The following is a 21209-nucleotide window of genomic DNA, read 5'->3' as shown; positions in this document are numbered from 1 at the left end:
AACAACATGGAGAGAGGGACTTCAAAAGAATTTAAGAGAGAGAGAAGAGCGAGCGAAAGAATGGAAAGTGGGAGAATAGAGGCAGAGAGTGTGTGTGCACAAATGGGAATGAAAAATAGAATGGCTCCAGAGGAAAGAGGACATCTCAGTAATTTGTCCAAACCAGAAAATGACGAGGTCAAGATTTAGTCAGAAAAGTAGACACCGGCACCTGAAATATAAAAGCATAAGAAATGTAAAATATACATGGAGAAAAAAGATGTATTAGAACTAGCTGAAACAAATTAGAAAGAAACAATAAAGAAAGGAAACAACCAAAGCTGTAGCATGTATGAAGAATTATGAATAGGAGTGAATGTGACTGACATCATCTGAGATAGATAAAACGAAAGATGAACGAGAAAGAGAGACAAACAACTACAGAGAAAAAGAAAAAGAAAAAGAGAGAAATGTCTCCCTGTGCTACTACAATGGAATCTGTCAAGCAAAGACAGCAATATAGAAAGCTGCAGGCATTTGTCCACCTTCTGTTAAAGGATAGAAAGGAGCCTTGAGAAGCACAGACATGGGAGACAAGATTCCTCATACATCGCTCAAATGGTTAGGTCTGTTTCCAATTTATTTGTGATTAATCAATAGGTGGGGAGATTATTTATGAAAGACGTTTGTTCTAATTTCTAATTCACATTATAATTTATCTGTATGTAATTAAAGTATGATTCTGAAGTATTTTAATAAGGTCTCAAATGGTTCAGAGTAAAAGTTTCAATAACACTTCTACCTGAGCACAGTTCGATATGGTACAATTTTAAACTGTCCCCGGCTTCTCAGCACGATTTGCTCATGTTGATGGAACGCCTTTATTATGTGGCAACTCATGTTTGGTCACTTTCTCTGTCAGCCCATTCTAATCCTGATTTTGCAGCACCACGTTGGAAAAAGAAAACGTGACAACAAGCCTGGATCGCAAACACAGTTCTTGTGAGCATTAATTGATTACCTTCATATGATGAGAAATAAATAGGCTAATGATTAAAATAAAAATTTTAAAAACTGTTCTTATAGTTTTAAAGGGATAGTTCACACAAAAATGAAAATTATCTCATCATGTATACACCCTCTTGCCATCCCACACATGTACCCATACAATGCAAGTGAATGGTGGCCAGAACATTGAATGTCCAAAAAGCACATAAAGGCAGCATAAAAGTAATCAATTTGACTCCATTCATTTGCATTGCAAGGACCTACAGAGCTGAAATATTCTTCAAAAAATCTTTGTTTGTGTTCTGCAGAAGAAAGCCATGCGCATCTGGGATGGCATGATGATTATAATTGATGAGAAAATTTTCATTTTTGGGTGAACTTTTTCTTTAAAAAACTAAAAAGTGGGTGTATTATTAAATGTCAGACATTTCAGAACGAACTATACATCTTGAGATGGCGGTAAAGAGAAAAATCAAATGTGTAATTTAATTATCTCTAAAAAACATAACCAATTATTTTAGGAAGTTTTATCAAGGTTTATAGTGATCTTTCTGTACTTCCACAGAAGAGAACTAGCAAAAATGCTACTTTGCAATACTAAAGAATGTAATTCAGGAAGTTTTAGCAAGTGGATTAATATAGCAAAATTCTTGTAATGCTAGGTACATTGTTTGTTTGTTTGTTTGTTTTTCCAGATCTGGTCAATGTCACAATTATGTTGTTGAAATATTTTCTGAATATTTTTTTAGTTATTAATACTTTGGTTGGAATTAGGTTTCGTTCTGTTTTTTGTCTTTCTGTCCCTCTCAAATAAGTCAGCTGTTTATTGCATTGCCCACACCACACTCTCTGTATACATATCTCACCACAGTCTGAAAAGGAATGTACAGATGAACACTACAGTGGGCCAAACAATAACCCACACCCAGGTCATTCTGTTGTATTTCATCAGATAAGCACAACTCTTTTGTGCATGTCCCTTTCACCGGTAAAACTTGTTCTCCTGTCAATGGCCCTGAAACACACTGAGCTACATTTCATTGTATGATGAGGGATAATGTCTAAATTATGTGTAGAAAAAAACAAATACCAAAATAAACCAAGACAACCAGCCCTATATATAAATTCTCCACAGCTGCTAGGCTTCACTCACAATGTTGTATCTGAAAACTGTTTGTTTACTGTTATATAATCCTTCTATTTGTGGTTTGTAAGAGTCAGTCAATCTTTAGTCAGAGAATTAAGATTTTACATAATTGCAGTATGCAAAATTACAACAAACATGTACCACAGATGTTCTTCATCACAGATGAGGGGAATCAGTGACACAACACAATACAAGAAGACATGAGGAAATTTAGTCTGGACACTAAAAGCACTATTCCATTACACCAGATCAGTGAGACTTACTTCAACCAAAAGATGAATCAGCAATTACCTAGCCTCATGATGTTGCTTATGTTGACTGTGAATGGTGGATTGTCTTGTGGTGAGATGCTATTCTTCTCACCACAATTGTACAGAGCGGTTATCTGAGTTACCATAGACTTTGTCAGTTCGAATCAGTCTGGCCATTCTCTGTTGATCTTTCTCATCAACAAGGCGTTTCCAACCACAGAACTGCTGCTCACTGGTGTTTTTTGATTTGGCACCATTCAAAGTAAATTCTAGAGATTGTTGTGCTTGAAAATCCCAGGACATCAGCTGTTACAGAAATACTCAAACTAGCCCGTCTGGCATGATGGATTGTTGGTGCCAGATGGGCTGGTTTGAGTATTTCTGTAACTTTATAGTGAGGTCAAGGCACAAGGCCAGAGTTCTACCAAAACTCTCTGAAACTGATACAACAGCAGCTTTGGAGAATAGTGGCTATCAAAAGATTAGGACTAAACAGTCCAGTCCTGGACTACTGTCTGATAATAATAACCATGACTTTTTCAATATGATTACTAATTGAGTTCAGTTTTCAGACTCTACCTGGTCAAATTTAACAAGAACAAAAAAGAAAAATCTCAGTTTTTCAAGTTTTCACTAGGGAAAGTGTCTCTGTTACAGGAAACCCCCTTTGAGGAAAGTGGGAGACATCAGCGAGAGAGAATCTTGTCCTTTTAACTTGATTGAATTACCCAAGTCATATTCCCTGTCAGCAATACCTTTACAGAGAGAGAAGCAGTGGATCAGTGACAAGCAGCCCTCTTTACCACAAATGATCAAGACAAGAGAATTACACAACCAAACTCAAAAGCCTCCCTCTTCAGTCATACTCAGTCTGAGCTTGATTTTTACAAATTCTTTGTGTAAGCTTACATTGAATTCAAAGCTAAAAGCCAAAACAGACAGAAAAGGGAAAGAGAGAGCAACACCCAAGCTATGTGAATTCCCACATTACATCTATCTATCTATCTATCTATCTATCTATCTATCTATCTATCTATCTATCTATCTATCTATCTATCTATCTATCTATCTATCTATCTATCTATCCATCCATCCATCCATCCATCCATCCATCCATCATCCATCCATTTATCCATCCATCCATGTATTATCACACTATATATTTTAAAGGCACTCAGAAAAGGACCAAAATAGCAGATGCATATATGGAGTATGGAGTGAAGCCACTGCGTTGGGTGGCTGTTAGGGGGCAGGTCTGTGGGATTCACATGACAGACAGAGACTGTGTGACTCATGTGGCCCGTCAGATTTTCAAACACACACAAACCAGTCAGATCTGCAGGCGTTTAAAATATTTATATCATCTTACATCCCTTAAAATACAACAGTAACAGTTGCAGAAATAGAGATAAACATACACACATATGTGGGCATATTCCAATAGGCAATTTCTAAGGACTTGAGGATAAGAGCCATATGGTATCATGGTGCAAATATGTCATAGCGTGTGTTCCAGGGTCTTGACCTCTCTGTGCTATCATCTGGTCTCTGTTATTTTTGCCACCATCCTGGTCTGTATGTAACCCTCTCAGTATGATTAACACACAGCCGTGAATACATAAAGCAAATCAAATTCAATTACATATTCATAGGGAAATTCAATTTCCTTTTTGCTCGCCTGTAATCCAGTCTCCCACATATGAGTCTGCAAAGTCCAATGGGCTAGATCTTAAATTTAAATGTGGGTGAATATACGTGGGTGAATAAATCTTTAACACAATGTGTGGACAGATAAAACATTGCATAATAGATTTTGGTAAAGTGGCAAAACCTGAAGGAATGTTGAACGGAATCCATAACTGAAATTGAGGATGTATTTTCACATTTAAACTAGTAATAGCAGCAGTATTGCCTCTTCTAAAACTCACATACGTCTGTGTATATTTGTGCCGTCATCTGTCGCTATGGACAACACACCCACACTCCACAAAGACCTAACTTTCAATTACAGTGCAACACAGCACGCACATGCACACACACACACACACACACACTACCAAGGTATAATGAATGACACCGTCGCTTTGAAACATTATTAATTAAAGTCGTTTATAATTATAGGACTAACATTAGAGAGGTGAATGGCTGTTTCTGGGAGGTTTTTGATAAGAGAAAGATAATTATCATTTCGTTATTGTGCCAGGAAAAGATCTCTATCTGCATCTTACTCAATGATAGTGTTCAAAACTATCCAGCTCTGGAACTAGTCTCTGCCTCAGATGGCAAGCTCATAGACCACCCACAGTCTTTTCACTGATACTCTGATGCATATTGCACACAAAACTGGCAAGCACTTTCTTGATCTGGCAAGCTCTAATCTGATTATAGGCGGGCTTCTTCAAAATCTCCGACAGGAAGAGTGTAATGAACAAGGTATTGGGTTGTATAGTGAGCACTCTTATAGAAGAGATAATCACTGGATTTGAAGTTTGCCAGGTCACTAGCATCAAATCTTTGAAAGATATTCAGTGTTGCTTGATGCACTTAGTGATTATTTCTTCTGCTTGTTTTTTTGTGTTTTCTGTACAACAATCACAGATCAACAGTTCTATGCAATTTTAATGAGGTTATCAATAGTGGTCTATTTCAGGGGGCCTGGGCCTAGCTACCACCCCTGGAGTTCCCAAATCCCAGGGCATGCTGAGTGACTCCAGCTGGGTCTCCTAACCAACCAAATTGGCACGGTTGCTTGGGAGGGTAGTCACACGGGTTAATCTCCTTGTGATCGCTATTATGTGGTTTGCTCTTGGTGGGGTGCGTATGAAGCATGAATGAACTGGCGTGAAGCCTCCACACGCACTATGTTTCTGCGGTAACGTGTTCAACGAGCCACGTGATAAGATGCGTGGTTTGACGGTCTCAGGTGAGGAGGCAGCTGAGATTCGTCCTCCACCACCCAGATTGAGGCAAGTCACTACGCCACCACAAGGACAAAGAAACCAACACCTACAGTAAATGGGCCAGAATTTGTACTTTTTTAAAAAAATATGGTTAGTTGCTTTACAAGACAGTCAGATAGCCCCTTCCCGTTAAAATGGATGGTTCTTGGCCAAAATATGAAATAGACTTTACACCACCGGTCAAAAATCTGTCAACAAGAGATTACACCGGTACAGTCAATGCTTGGCTACTAGAATATCTACAGTGTAGATCAGATATGACAAACTTTTTGTGAGCAGGAACAGAAGAATTGATAATGTGGATGTTTGAGCCCTCTAACATTTACAAAAGAAAAAGGAGGAACTTTTCTGAAAGTATGATGATTATGATTAGCTCTGATTATGCCCCTAAGTGATTTAAATCAGCATATGTTTATTAACTTAACCTTCAAATTCTGTAAAATGACTTGACTCATAAAAACAACCTTGGTCAGACATCAGTTTGTCCTATGAAAGAGTGGAGATAAAGTTTAAGAGAAAGTTTTAAAAAGAAGTATTGAGCAATACTTTAATCTTGAATACAATTAATCACAAGTCAAATAATTAAAAAAAATTAGACTACTGAACATCATCTATTTTAATGAGGAGGTGCATTTAAATTAGCATATGCAAATGCGATTAACCTAAAATGTTGTAAAATTCATTGAATCATAAATACAACAGTGGTCATACATATTGTTGAAATTGCATGGAATAGGTTCAGTGACAACTTATTATAAAGGGAATAATGATATACATGTCATAAAGGTGAATGGTGATGGTAAAACCGAATGAATGAAAATACAGTGTCTTAGTTATATATAATGGTTCCGGGATTCAATATCTGGCAACCGCACTGGAATGTTGTTGTCTTAATCAGTGTGCTGTCAGCTGTGCACCAGAATCAATACAGCCGTTTTTACACAAATATTACATTCAAGCACATGATACATTATTTTCCGCAATGTAATTGCTGTGTAAATGTATTAATTTAACATATCATACAAAAGTGATTCACGAACAAATTGAAAATTAAATCAAAGGAGTAAAAGAATAAAAAATCACCCAAAAAATAAAATTGTCAGTTATAAAGGAAGTAGAAAATACAAATAATAATTAGGCATAAATATGGAAACAAGTGTAATGCTCCTGTTCAACTCACTCAGTACGGGACTCGAACCAGCGTCTCCAGCATAGGAGGCGGGTGCGCTAACAAGGAGGCTAAAAGCTACAGCTTCTAGTGCACCTTTTTGAGGTCACGAGAGTGAGCTTTATACATATTGCACAGCTATCTATCAGCTGGCTCCCGTTACACTCACCCCCTAAACTTCACATCCATCCAGGTCATGGCACCATTGTGACGCTCCTGATCAACCTTCTCCATACGGGACTCAAACTGGCATCTCAGGCATGGGAGGAAGGTGCCTATCAAGGAGGCTAAAGGCCACAGCCCGTAACGTTACATAGTAGCACATACATGGCTCCCGTTACACAAGCCTAGTTAAAATCATTCATATACTACATTGTTGTCACAGGACCTCACTATGTTGCATGTTTAATTTTTGCAAGTTGCATCCAGTTTTTATCTTGAAAATATGGCTAATTTGCATTTTGTATCCAATTTTGTGTCAAAATGTATTCATCTTTGTCAGCCCGATCAAATAATGGGTTAAGAAGAAGATTAAAATACAAAGAATTGTTAAAAACACTACAAATTACATTGTGAAAATTCACAAACAACCCTGATTGGTAGCTACAGTGTCACAGCTATAAGTGCTTTGAATCTTGGAGGTAAAGGCATAATCTTTCAAATTAAAAAGAGGACGAAATATTGTAGTTGACCACAAACTGCCTAAATTCATGAAATTTGCTGACAAATAGCTAGCTGGCTTTTTAGACTCACTTAGAAGTTAAGATTTACTATCAGTTCAATTAAGATAGTAATGGCATTTCACACGAGTCTTCCAATTGTGCCTTACCTTTATAAATATGTATACCAAAAGTATACTTGTATTCTGAATATGTTACATTTTTGTGATGTATCGAGTATTTAGAGTATTTAGTATTCAGCCCAAACCTGTAGATACCTCAGTCATTAATGATAGCCCTGAAAGTGGCAGATACAGTATATGAATATTCCACAGCGCTGGAGGCACTAAATCCTTGAGAGATTATGCCAACATCCAGGCCTCTGCACAGACTATGTCATCATTTTATGCTACAGTGTGTATAAAACACTTGGATTATTATTATTTAGACTCCCATTTCATGGATCAGTCATAATAAATAAAGCATGTAAATTCAATTTAACTCCGTATTTAAAATAATGGTGATTAAAAGGGTTTTTTAAACCACTGATATACAACCCATACAAGTGGTTTCATGGTGAAAATAAATCATGAGTATGATCAGGTATAAATGTCTGAAATATCATGGGTGAATTTTTATTGCCATCCTGACCTGAACTAAGATAGCTATCTTAGTGCCTCAGTAATTAAAATTGATAGAGCCCTCATCATGGTACTTGTCAGTCCTGCTGAAAATGACATATGAAAGAGATCATCCTTTTCATATGGGTATGAGCTGAAGGTTAGAGAGATGTGGATAGAGAGAGAGAGAGAGAGAGTGTCATTAGCCACAAAGGACAGACTTCATTAAAGCATGGTCACACCGATTAAGAGAGAGAGATAGCTACACTCTACCACAGATAACATGATACAATGCTAGCACACCAACATACTGTATATGACTAATAATTTCACTTTCATTGTCTTTTCCCTGAGCTCTTCAAACTAGTTTTCTAGAACTACAGCACTAGAGAAAAGAACCAACAACTTTAAATGTATTCAGCTGTATTACAGTAGCACACAATTTATCCAAGCTTTTTAAAGCTTTTTTGCTGCCCCTTCTACACACTCTAATCACACTTAACTGTTGGTTGAACCTTAGGGAAATGGGATGTTTTAGGTGAACCTACAAAATATGCACAAGAAAGTGGCACAGATTGATTAGGAGGAGTGTGTGACAAGATAAAAAGAACAAGAGAATGAAAACGGTACCAGCTATTGTGAATATTTGCCTATTTTAGACATTTTCATTCCATGATCATTCGATCCAGGCTTATCTGAACAACAGTTATCTCTAATTCTTTCATGCCTCAAGGTCAGGGTCTACGTCTCTGTTAACCTCAAGCTTTTCCTGTCACAACCACAGCTGTAGTGACTGTACCTCAACAGATATCATCGCCCCGTTTCCACCTGGTATTACAATACAACTCGGGTGATCCAATCAAATGTGGTCAGACGAGACACATCGCTGTTTATACCTGGTCACTTAAATGTATCCTGTGATCATTTATGTTTGGATTTCTAGGGGAGGGTCTCTGTTTAATGATGACATACATCAATCACTATGTCAGTGTGATATTGCATGATAATAAATACAAAAAGTCAAAAGACAAAGAAAGTGCAAAAAAGAAAGGTGCACTGTTTCTCTCAGATGCGGTTGAAATTTAATCTAAGCACAAACGCAACATGTTAAGCCGAATTATCCGTTATTTTATTAAATTACCTGCACTAACCCTTAAATGCATGGTCATTTTCCCAAACACTCTTACATATTCTTTAGAGACCTGGCACAGACTACAGAATGCCTGGATAGTGTAAAATGTTGAAATATGTTTAAGACGATTAGTAAAATAAAAAGAAAAAAAGCCACGTGATAAGATAAGAATATATATATATATATATATATATATATATATATATATATATATATATATATATATATATATATATATACACATATTTTTCATAAATCAAAGAGATAATGCAACAAATTAGGACAAATCAAGAAGAGGATTCACGATGTTGACACTGAAATTTCATGAGATGCAACTGGCTGTCTACACCTAAAATATAATCTACACATGTGTAATGTATGTGTAACTTATGTGTATCTTATGTGTATTTTCTCAAGCACTTGTTGAGTCCAAATAGATGCACAACTTACATTATTTCTGTAGTACACCCAAATGACAATAATCACATAATATTGTTCATGTGTTGTACTTGCTATAGTTTACTTCATGTTGTTTCTTCATCAAATAGCAAATGTAAATCAGGTCAATCGCTGAAATATTAGCACCACATTGAGTAAGAAATAACATGTATATTTTGTTTATGTGCACGCATATTGTTAAATCACCATTGTTAATAGTTCATTGTTGCACAGAAAGTCAACATGATATTGTAATATTTATTTGTATGAATATAGTACTCATTTCTCTTGCAATACACAAATAAATAGATATACTGTGATATTAAACTTAAATAGATATGAAATAATTATCAAAAATATAATTTATGACCCTATACACTTTTGGTACTTAAACTATTATTAAAAATGTATTTATTTTTTTGATTTTATAGATTTTGGCTTTTTTTTTTTTTTTTTTTTTTTTGGTGTTTCACACAATTGACAAAATATAGATTAAGGAATACTAAAGAGGTTTGGGCACAACTCCAAAAAATGGATGAGCTACAGGGGTGGAATGATGTCCCAGGTCTCTAAAACCCGAGGTCTGTGTTTATGGATCTTCAGACAGTGATATAACTACTGGCAGTGTAGGCAAGGCAGCCAAATTGGGGCCCACAGTCTAAGGGGGCCTGTAATGACCGGGCAATGCCTTAAAATGTTAAACTGTCTGCACATCATATACCTTCATCAACTTACAACACATGCAACTACCACAAATATTCACAAGGAACGGCTTTGTATTTAAAGCTGCATACTCTGCATTTCATCCATGGTGACACTTTTGTTTTTTTTATCTAAATACTTTTAAATGGTAGTTTATTATTAACATAACATCTTACTCTAACTCTAATTAGAATATTTAATAAAAAAAAATTACAAAAAAATGTCTCTGCAGTCCCGAACTCGTTTCTCCCTCCATGAGAAGCTGTCATCTCTACCCTGCATTATGTGAGTAAAGAGCAGCTGAGTATAGATGATGCAGTGTCATGGTCAAAGACATAATATATTTAATGATATTAAAAAGCAGAGAGAGTTGTGCTGAAAAAGAGCATGAGGCAACATTGATACTATTATTGGGCATCTCCAGCATGAAATTTCAGCTGATCAAGCAAACTATGTCTGCGATGTCAGGTAAACTTGAAGTGTTCAGTCATTTTGTTCAGGAGAAAACTGATAATAGTGTCATAAAGAAACTGACAGTAAATTAATCTAGTACCAGAAACATGGCTATGATCAACCGGATTACTGGTATAATTTATTTTATTTGAAATGTAGCTTTTTTACTTTTCTTTTTTTTAAATGCAGCCTTTCAGAATAAATAGCACAACTCATTTGTGGAATTCCATTTTAATAATTTAAGAAAGACATTTTAAGATAAATCAGATATTTTTCATAATTTCTGAAATGTACCTTGAGAGGATCAAATCTATTTAGACATTTAGTGAAAATAATGCTCAAAACAATTATACTTTACATTATAATGTCATATATTTTAAGTTAATTCTTGTAGGCAATGAGTGGGTGGGTGTGGCAAGGGGCCCCATCATGTTTTTTGGCACTAGGGCCCACAAGATCCAAGTTACATCACTGGCTTCAGGTGTTTGTGCTTCTCATCTGTATTGATATCATACACACTAAAGAAGATCCGTGAAGCTCTCGTGATTGTGCATGAATCCGATCAGACAGTTATTTACTTTTAAAGCCGCTCATAAACGGCAACATTTAAACTCTTGTTTTAATGCAGCGGTTGATTGACAGGTGAGGGGTGACACTTCACTGCTACAGGTACACATACAGAATGGATTATTGTTTACACCTCAAATGCAATGCGGACACTATATGGGTATTTTTGACCACATTTGTAGTTTCTGTCATCCGATCACAAAACAATATAGAGCCTATTTAGACCTGTATTTAGGGCTGACCACATGTGATCGGATCACCTGAAACACATCTTAATACCAGGTAGAAAGGGGTCCATGCTTTCAGTCAGAATTGGTGGTCTTGTTAAGTTCAGAACAACAAGAGGGTGAGTAAATAATGACAAAGTTTTTTGGGTAAACTATTTCTTTAATAGCGCTAAGTTATGGTCATATAGAGGACATATACAAGTCGAAGGCCAAAGCATAAAAATACATTGTGCACATGAACTCTCCGCTAGGACTGGCCCTCCGAATTCTGAAGAGGTCTCCCAGGAAACAAAGAAAGAAAGAAATCTTCATTGGGAGCGGAAAGAAACAGTACCACAAATAAGTATCTAATAAGTTGGGCTAATAGAAGGAAAAAGAGCAGAAAAAACTAAAGTCTCAATTCTGAAAAGAGCAAAACAACTAATGGCATGCCAGCAATTAGTAACGATCAAGAAGATGAGAACTGGAATACTGAATTTGGAAATATTTAAAAAAGAAATGTGTATGGAAAACCCTTGTGTCCACTTGTGCCACATGTTTGCAAGCTAAATCTTACTAATTTCAAACCAGCCATTTAGAAACAACTAGGAAAGACTAATTCAGACAGACAAGACAAATCATCTCAAGGGCTCAATTCACATGTGCAAACAATTTTCCCATGCAATAGGAGGGACCAAATTAACTGTCTGTTAAGTATATGTACCGTGAATGAATGCCTATTTCATGAAGTAAGCCTTCAAGAGGACTTGACAAGGAGAAAAAAAAAACTAATGCAGACATGCTATTTATGTTAATATTGCCAACTTATTATTTTTTACCCCCGGTGTCTCCTCAAATTCCCAAATTACATTTAAAAAAAATGTATGTTTACATAAACTACATACTGTCAAGGACTACCTTGAATGGCTTGCTGCCATCATCCATCTTCTTTGCTTGGGACACATGTGCAGGGTTTTGGTGAATGGAATAGAGTGTGTGTCTATTGTCTAATTTCAATGCAGAAATCATGTAAATCACTACATTTACAGGACAGAATAACACAGATATCCAATCAAGGGAGTACACACACACACACACAAACACACACACAAAGGTTTTCAAATGGCTTTAAAAGCAGCATAATATCCTGAAAATTACGTTTCTGTGGTGACATTTTTGCCAAATTATATTTCGTGGTTCATGACATATTTTGCGGCAGTTCCAAGGAATTGTCCACTGTGTGGCACTAAAAGTAAGTTATATTTTCTCCCAAAGAGATGAGGTTTATAGGTTTATTGCTCTGTTGGGTTTTGAATTTAACAATATCTACATCCCTACCCTAAACCTAACCGATTGTCGCATCATTTTTTTTTGTGTCGACTGATGTCCTCCACCCCGGTCCTTTGTATTGTAAGTGTAATGCTTTATCTGTTGAGCCACGTGCAATTTTTTTGTCTTGTCTGAACAGGCTCTAAAAGTATTTTTTTATGTACTGCAAGAGCTAAAATGTATCACTATTGTAAAAGTGTTTAGATGTCATAAGATAGCACAGTGTGAAGAACAGGGTGAAAAATGTTTATGAATCTGCCATTTTATGCACTTTCACACAAATCACATGTAAAAGTCATTGTTGTCTTAGTGCCCGTTTATTTCACCAGGAAGCTTCTGCGAGATGTACAGGATGCATATAAAATCCAATTTGCGCAAATTTAGATATCGAAACATGATTTTAATAAACCAGGTTGCATTTCAAAGACTTAGGCCAAATTTCAATATATTATCTGATTTACAGTATTAGGGCTCTGATCTGAGTAGAGGGATGAGTAGTTGATGAATTGATTCAGTCCGTATGTAAATGAGTGCAGAGAGCCATCCAGTAGCAGGCACACAAGATAAGCCCCTGGCATGACTGCCATTTTCAACAGCTGATCCTTCTCACTTTGACTGAACACTACAAATCAACCAGGCCGAGAATTCTTCTTGAGTCTTGGAAGTGGCTTGTAGTCTATAATCTAAAATTGTAAAACTAACTGACTTTGGAAAATAAGAAAATTATGACTCGGGACAGTCATAATGGAATCTAGTTCTCCAAAGAGATTATAGCCTTGGTGATCGAGTCTCTAGACCACCTTGGAAATGTCGGTGAACCATATGTCTCTAATTGATCAGATTTACTATGAGAGCAAGAGAAAATCATGCTTACACTTTGAGCTCAATGAGAGATTCAGCACTCTCTACCTCCATCCTTTTTTAGGGACTCCCTTTCTGTCTCCCTTTATTCTGAATATCCCTTTGGGAATCAAAAACGTATGCCTGTAAGTTTATCTCTTTTTCTGATGCAGTATCTTACTTTCTTGTTTGTGCCTTTCCACTCTCTCTTCCTCTCTCTCACTCTCTGTCTTAACTAAACACAGCTATCAGCAAGCAAGCAAACAGATGGATGGTTCCTGACAGTGCTGCAAACACACAAACAACAGCAGAGACTCTTTCTAAATACCAGATAGATGACTATATCTCCTCATATTTACTGAAAAAGAGATTTGTCATCAGAAGTGCAGGAAAGGCAAAATAAATAAAACAAGATTATCGGGAGGAAGGAAAGACACATGCAGAGATAGACAGAGATAAAAGGGAAAACACAAAGAGTGCCATTTAAGCACTTGAAATAGCTTCACTACTGGTATTGTTGTGACTCTAGTACCCTTCTCCAAGAACAGGAACTGTTAAGAGCAGAATCTGGAATTAATGATGGATTGTTCCCCCTTTGACAGAGCTTATTCGACACATCAAATGGAGCACAGGAAATGTTAGTCTCTCGGTTAAACTCTGTACAGCTCTTTTTCGATCTAAACTTGGGAGTATCGCAAGACACCCACTACATGATAAACTAAAAATTCTGTAAATGGTCTGCACTTATATAGCTCCTTTTAAAACTTAACAGTATTCAAATGTGTCTCATTCACCCATTCATACACACATTCACACACCAATAACAGCAGAGCTACCATGCAAGGCGCTAGCCTGCCATTGGGAGCAACTTGGGGTTCAGTGTCTTGCCCAAGGACACTTCGGCATGTGGGCCGGGAATCGAACCACCAACCCTGCGATTAGTGGACAACCCACTCTACCACCTGAGCCACAGCCGTCAGTATCTGCTAAAATCTTGTATGCTTATACAATTAAAGTGTTCCTTTACAAGTTTTCTGTCTGTTCCAATTACAACAAGTGTAAATTATGGTGTAAATGCTTTGAATATGTACACAGGGGTGCTCTGGATATGCTTAAATTTCAATATTTTCATGTAGGTAAGGTGATTCTCTTGGAAAAAGAACAAATTCCCATGGTCATGAACAATTTCAGTGAAGATGACTTCCCATTAACACTGTAACAATTGATGCATGTTAAATGCTGTCAGCTCTGGCTGGTGACAGAATGCACTGCAATCTATTTTATTATATATTTTAAACATCTAATACCATTTCCTAAACTGTGACGTAACCCTGAATGGAAAGATGACAAAGAAAATGCAGAGAGCTGCAAGAAAGGCTGTGTTTGTGGTAAAATCACTTTAGAGTAAAGGTTTTTGCTATGCAGTCTCTTAACAAACCTGGCAAATTACCCTATCCAACTATACCAGAGTACTTGTTTATCTGTGTATCTAGTCGATCTACTGTGAGTCTACTGGTTGCTTGGCTCAATTGCGGTTACAGCTCTCCAAGATGTAAGACATCTGACATGGCAGCCAGAACCTGCATAATTCATAAAGTTACTGCCTCTTTGCCAAAGAGACCTTAAGTAATTAAAGGCAGCAATGAGAACACAGTTCACACTCAGAGTTTTTAATACACTCAAATGCAAAGATGTAGCTGCATGCCAATTCCATGCACCTAAAAAGGGCATTTTCTAGATCTTTTGGGGAAGCATGATGCATCAGTGATTACAGTGAGACTTCTTTTTGATTACAGAACGGCAATGACAGGTCATTGAGATTTAGTTTCAAAGTTGTGGTAAAACCTTTAAACTGCAAAACAACAATATAACTATTATTAGTTATAAAAACAAGTTAAAGGAATTAAAAAATTACAATTCTCTCATCATTTTCTTACCCTCATGCCATCCCAGATGTGTATGATTGTTTCCTTTGCAAAACACAAATGAAGATTTTTAGAAGAATATTTCAGCTCTGTAGCTCCATACAAAGCAAGTGAATGGTGGCCAAAACTTTAAAGCTCCAAAAAACATGTAATTGCAGCATAAAATGAATCCATACGACTCCAGTGGTTAAATCCTTATCTTCAGAAGTGATCCATTGGTTTTGGTGAGAACAGACCAAAATATAACCCCTTTTTCACTATACACCTTGACATCAGATGTCTCTTTGGTGATTATTATTCCATGCTCAGTTACACTTCCTAGCGCCATCTAGCTCTCTGCACATGTATCAAGCGCTAAGAAGTGTAATGTTTGCAATGGCAAGATATAGAGTGAAAATTAGTTACATTTTAGTCTGTTCTCACCCAAAACTGATTAGATTGCTTCAGAAGACATGAGGTGCATCCCAAACTGCACACTTTTGCACTATTCTACACCCTTTTGTAGAGTAAGCAGTTATTAGCTGTCAATAATGTAACAGCTAGCGAAACTGCAGTGGATACAGCACCATACAAATGTGAGTTGAATGCTTTACTATTACCCCAAGCTGTGTGAATATGTATGTTGTTTGAGATACAAGTGTTAAACTGAGATTATAACCCGCTAAAGCTAGCAGCATAACATCACGTGTGCTTGAAAGTCACTTCTATCAGCTGTTAAACGGCGAATGCTTCCGTGTAGTAAAAACTGTTAAGTATTCATTTGGGATGAAACTACACTTTGTAAATTCATTCACTACATGGCTGAGTGCATAGTATATTTTGTAAGTGCAAGTGTATAGGCCTAGTGAGTTGTTTGGGACATAGCTATGGATTAAAACACAGGAGTCTTTATGCATTACTTTTATGCTGCCTTTATGTGCTTTCTGGAGCTTCAAAGATTTGGCAAACATCCACGTGCATTGTATGGACCTACAGAGCTGAAATATTCTTCTAAAAATCTTAAACTATGATCTGCAGAAGAAATACACATCTGGGATTTCATGAGGGTGAGTAAATGATGAGAACGTTCATATTTGGGTGAACTCTTCCTTAATACAATAGTAGAAAAAACTAAAGGAATCTCAATCCTAATAACTTTTAAACTTAAACGGTTGACGGCAAATAAAGACGAAGCACATCAAACTTATCACAGGTAGGCTATTAAAAAGTTATTAAGGTGCTTTTGTTTTATTTGCCATGCTTGTTCGTCATGAGTTGTTTTCGCAATCTTCTGAATGAGTGATGTCTCCTTCAGACACAATTCACCAAACAATCACAACAAAGACAAGCGCGTGCATTTGCGCTGTAGTCACTCGGGTATTTTCCTTTAACATTAGCGCGAATAAAATTTTCATATTGACTTCTGTAAATACTATATCATATATTATATTGTTGATGTGACAAAGAGATAAGTATGTATCGTTAAACTTGAAATGTGTGCTCATATGACAACCAGTTCAAGCTTGTTGAACGCCTGTCAGCTGCTAGGCGCCTCACATGCAGGTGTATAGGGGCCGTTCACACCGAACACGTTTTTACGGCAGTCCGCGATGTTTGTCCATTGTTAGGTTTTTTAAGTCAACATGCGCTAGAATAGACAGACGACTTTGACGCGCAGAAACGTCGCGTTTTTTAGACACCGTGTCAAGAAGAGCTTCAAGTGTGTTTTGAGACACCTGCGTTCTGTAGCTTTTTTAGTGCTAGACCTACTCCGGTTTGAACGACCACTAAAGGATAGGTGCGCTCCGGCATCAGCTTTCATTACCGGATGGGTTGGTAAACAATGAACTACATCACTCGATACACGTTGTTTGTTTTGTGTGATGATGAAGCCTCTGTACCGACTTGTACTTCAAACACCTGTCTAGCATCCTAGGATGTTGTCTGTCTAAATATGCACGAATATGCATGAATCCTACATTTATTCGTGAAGTGTGTACGGACATAATTTTATGCCAGAAGGGCTTCACCATCTAATCATCTTATGTTTTAGGGACAAGAGCAGAAGAGGGGGTAGCCTACTTACGCTGCTGTTCTCCCCCGTCCAGTGAACCATTGCCTGGTTATGGGTGGCATCTCCTTTAAGCACGAAAGAGCTGCTGAGCAGTGAGACTTTCTCCATGCTCGAAGCCCTCCGGACTCGGGGAAATCCCATGGCCGGTCCGACCGGGTCCCCGCTGTAATCTCCGTGGCTGAGCGCTGGGATAAGCGATTCATCTCTGCCAACGATATGCCCACCGTGGCTGTCAAGCTCTCGGTCCCGTTCGTTTCTCCGGTTTAAATTTAAAACGCTGCTCTGACATGCAATCGGTCCGAACAGTGGCATACACGTCAAAGCGAAAAACAAAGCTGTGTACAGGTGCGCAAAATATGTCACAACACGCGCCATGATGTGCGCCTTCATTTAACACTGTCAAAGCGAGTGCGATTTAAGAGACAGATGGGAAGCTCTAATGTGTGTGTGAGAGAGAGAGAGAGAGAGAGAGAGAGAGAGAGAGAGAGAGAGAGAGAGAGAGAGAGAGAGAGGGGGTGGGGGACCAGAGCAAGAAACAGAGAGCATGCTCATGTCCTGTATAATTGACAGCGAAGACCGAGGCGGGTTTTACCGGTATTCGTCTGCCACCTAGTGATGCGAATAGTCAATTGTTTGTTTTTCACTTTAAACTAATTTAGAAATGTGTATCAAGATATTGATAACAACGGGTTCCAAAAAAAAAAAACACACAAAAAAACCCCACTAATCATCAGGTTTAAATACGTAAGAGCCTAAAGATGGCCATTACCATTTTTGTCAATACAACCATGTGCAATATTCAATCCACCCGTTCCTACTTATATCCATGTTTCATTTATAGTCTTTAACATATCCTACCTCTTCTTCAATACGTTACATCACCTGCACATAACTGTATATCTGTATATAAAATATTATAACAACATTATTGCTGTATTGTATATTTCTCTTTTTTAATCTGTTATATTCTTTTTTAATATATTTTTATGTCACTATGTATATATGTTTAAATGTATATGTTTATATGTACTGTATGTATGTACGCTTGCATTTGCACTGGAAGCTTCTGTCACTGTGACAAAGTCCTTGTGTGTGTGTGTGTAAGCATGTGTGCAAGTTTAATCCATCTATTCAACTTTGACTGTTCATTGTCAATGTCCATAAAGGGATGTTCACCCAAAAATGAACGTTCTCTCATCATTTACTCGATCCCATGCTATCCCAGATGTGTGATTTTCTTTCTTCTGCTGAACAAAAATGAAGATATTTAGAAGAAGAATTTTGCTCTGTAGGTCCACACAATGCAAGTGAATGGGTTCCAAAACTTTGAAGCTCCAGAAAGCACATAAAGACAGCATAAAAGTAATCTATAAGACTCCAGTGGTTTAATATATGTCTTCTGAAGCATTTCAATCACTTTGGGTGAGAAAAATAGCAATATTTCAATCATTTGTTTTACTATAAATCTCCACCTTTACTTGAAAGTGAAAGTGGAGATTTATAGTAAACTTATATATTGATGTGTTTCACACCCACACCCATCACATCTTCTGAAGACAGATATTTAACCACCTATGGATTACTTTTATGCTGCCTTAAAGTGATTTTTGGAGCTTGAAAGTTTTGGCCACCATTCACTTGCATTGTATGGACCTACAGAGCTGAAATATTCTTCTAAAACCTTCCTTTGTGTTCTGATCAAAGTACATGGATGGCATAAGAGTGAGTGGTATTTTTGGGTGAACTATCCCAATCAGAAGGAAGATTAGGTTACAGAAATACTCTAATATAATAACATCATAATAACATACAATGAATGTATGTTAATGTTGTCACATTTGCAGTTTTGGTAGTTCTGATAAAAACTTGATCCTCTCAGCCTTTGAGATGATACAAAAACTTTCTTAAATGTAAATTTTTTGAAACAATATTTTTGTTATGTTTCAGATAATAAAAAGTGACATTATCAGCAAAAGTGGGCAAGGTTTTTAAATTATGTTTTCTACCATTTAAGGGCTAGAGAAATTGTTAGAGCACACTTATTCAGCAAAACTCTAGCTTTTAACTGGTCTAGGTTGCTCTAATAGCTCTAACTAGCTTGAATCAAGCTGAAGATCAGTTAGTTGGCATAAATGACCCACATGGTCCAGCTAGAAACCTGATAAAACCTTGAAAACATAAGCATCTGTTTTTGCTGGCAACAGACTTGCAACAGGACAATCCACACAATATCTTACTAATGGTCTAAATACATTAAACTAAAATAATATACGTCTGCAAGCACGCTTGTTGCTACATCACACAGATGCTATTAGGCTACTAGAATATATCCAGGCTCTGATCAGAACAACTATAACATTATTCCAGCCCGTTTTTTCAATACAATTGCAGTTGATATTGATAGCTTAAATAAGGGCCCAAATGTGTTGTAAAAGCCCATCCAGCTCAGGCATCACATCCAAGTCATATAAGGGTTCGGTTGGAAATGTTGCGTTAAACAATGTGTAAACATTGTGTTCAGTGCTAAACAATACAAGCAATCACGTGAACACGTGAACCACTATGAACATGCTTCTCTCATAGCGCAATGGACATCAATATTTTTATTTCAGTTTTACATTAGCTTCTTTTCCACCATTGGGCCGAATTGTGATAAGAGGCAGTTGTTTACCCCTGTCCCCTGTAGCTTGATAACAATTCAGGTGAAAATTTTGTTTCACTGATATAGCATTTGACCCTCTGGATTTACCCCCCAAAACATGTACAGAACTGCTCATGTCTGCCGTAGATTCATTGCAAGAATACAAACTGCTCTCTGAGAGCAGATAATTCAGAGACAAGCAGCTATGAGAAATGCATTATACTTAAGTGTGACAGGGAACATGCAAAGATGCAAATTATAGAAATTCTTTTAGACCTTAAAAGTAGTTAGTCATCACAATTTAAATCTTTCCTCTAATTCCAGAAAGAAGCTAGACCACAGAATGCAAGAACATGAGCACACTACAACAACTAATGACATTGTGCAGATACAACAGTTTATGGTGGAATAAATTAAGCATGTAAAATTTTAGAAATGTGGTATTAATGCAGATTTGTGGAATACATCCAGGAATGATGTCAGAGCTTAAATCAGAACACTTCAAGTTAGGATTTCCTCTGGTCAGTTCTTTATACTATCCAAGAGACAGACTAGGTTGACTGAGAATAGGAGGATTACTGGCCTAACTTTAAAAAGAATTAGCATTCCCAGCTGTCTACTCAGAACCCTGAGACAAATATCATAAAGGCATTATTCTTTCTCCAATGTTGAATAGACAATGTATTTCAAACATGCTAGTTATGGATGGAATAATGATCCAAATAAATGTCTCACAAATTTCATTTGAATGCTTTTCTACGAATCACATGTCAGTGAACTTTGGCTACAAAGGGAAAGGATGTTTGTCTGGGAATTTAAAGGAATATTCCAGGTATAAAATAAGTTAAGCTCAATCGACAGCATTTGTGGCATAATGTTGATTACCACAAAATCTAATTTTGACCTTTCCCTCCTTTTCTTTAAATAAAGGCTAAAATCTGGGTTACAGTGAGGCACTTACAATGGAAGTCAATAGGGCCAATTCGTAAAAATTAAAATAATTTGTTTGGTTTCAAAAGCCACAAGACGTAAACAATATGTGTATTAACATAATTTTAGTGGGATAAAGTCACTTACTAACCTTTTCTGTGTACAGTCATAGACCATTTTAAAAGGTTTTATACCGTTGCC

General features: G+C 37.0%; 1 protein-coding gene across 9 annotated transcripts in view; it reads right to left on the bottom strand.

Moving 5' to 3' along the window:
• The window catches only part of LOC127657924 (VPS10 domain-containing receptor SorCS2-like), a 221697-nt gene extending 203833 nt beyond the window's left edge, over positions 1–17864 (bottom strand). For all 9 annotated transcript variants that reach the window (XM_052146921.1, XM_052146930.1, XM_052146966.1 and 6 more), the window contains exon 1: positions 17450–17864. In XM_052146921.1, the coding sequence (XP_052002881.1) occupies positions 17450–17827 (378 nt within the window). In that variant the 5' untranslated portion in view covers positions 17828–17864. The remainder of the gene's footprint in view (positions 1–17449) is intronic.
• Positions 17865–21209: the final 3345 nt, after the last annotated feature.

Source organism: Xyrauchen texanus, chromosome 2 (genome assembly GCF_025860055.1).
Source record: "Xyrauchen texanus isolate HMW12.3.18 chromosome 2, RBS_HiC_50CHRs, whole genome shotgun sequence".
In the NCBI taxonomy this organism is placed as follows: domain Eukaryota; kingdom Metazoa; phylum Chordata; class Actinopteri; order Cypriniformes; family Catostomidae; genus Xyrauchen; species Xyrauchen texanus.
The sequence above is the reverse complement of the archived record's forward strand: the minus strand, read 5'-3'. Positions and strand labels throughout refer to the sequence as shown.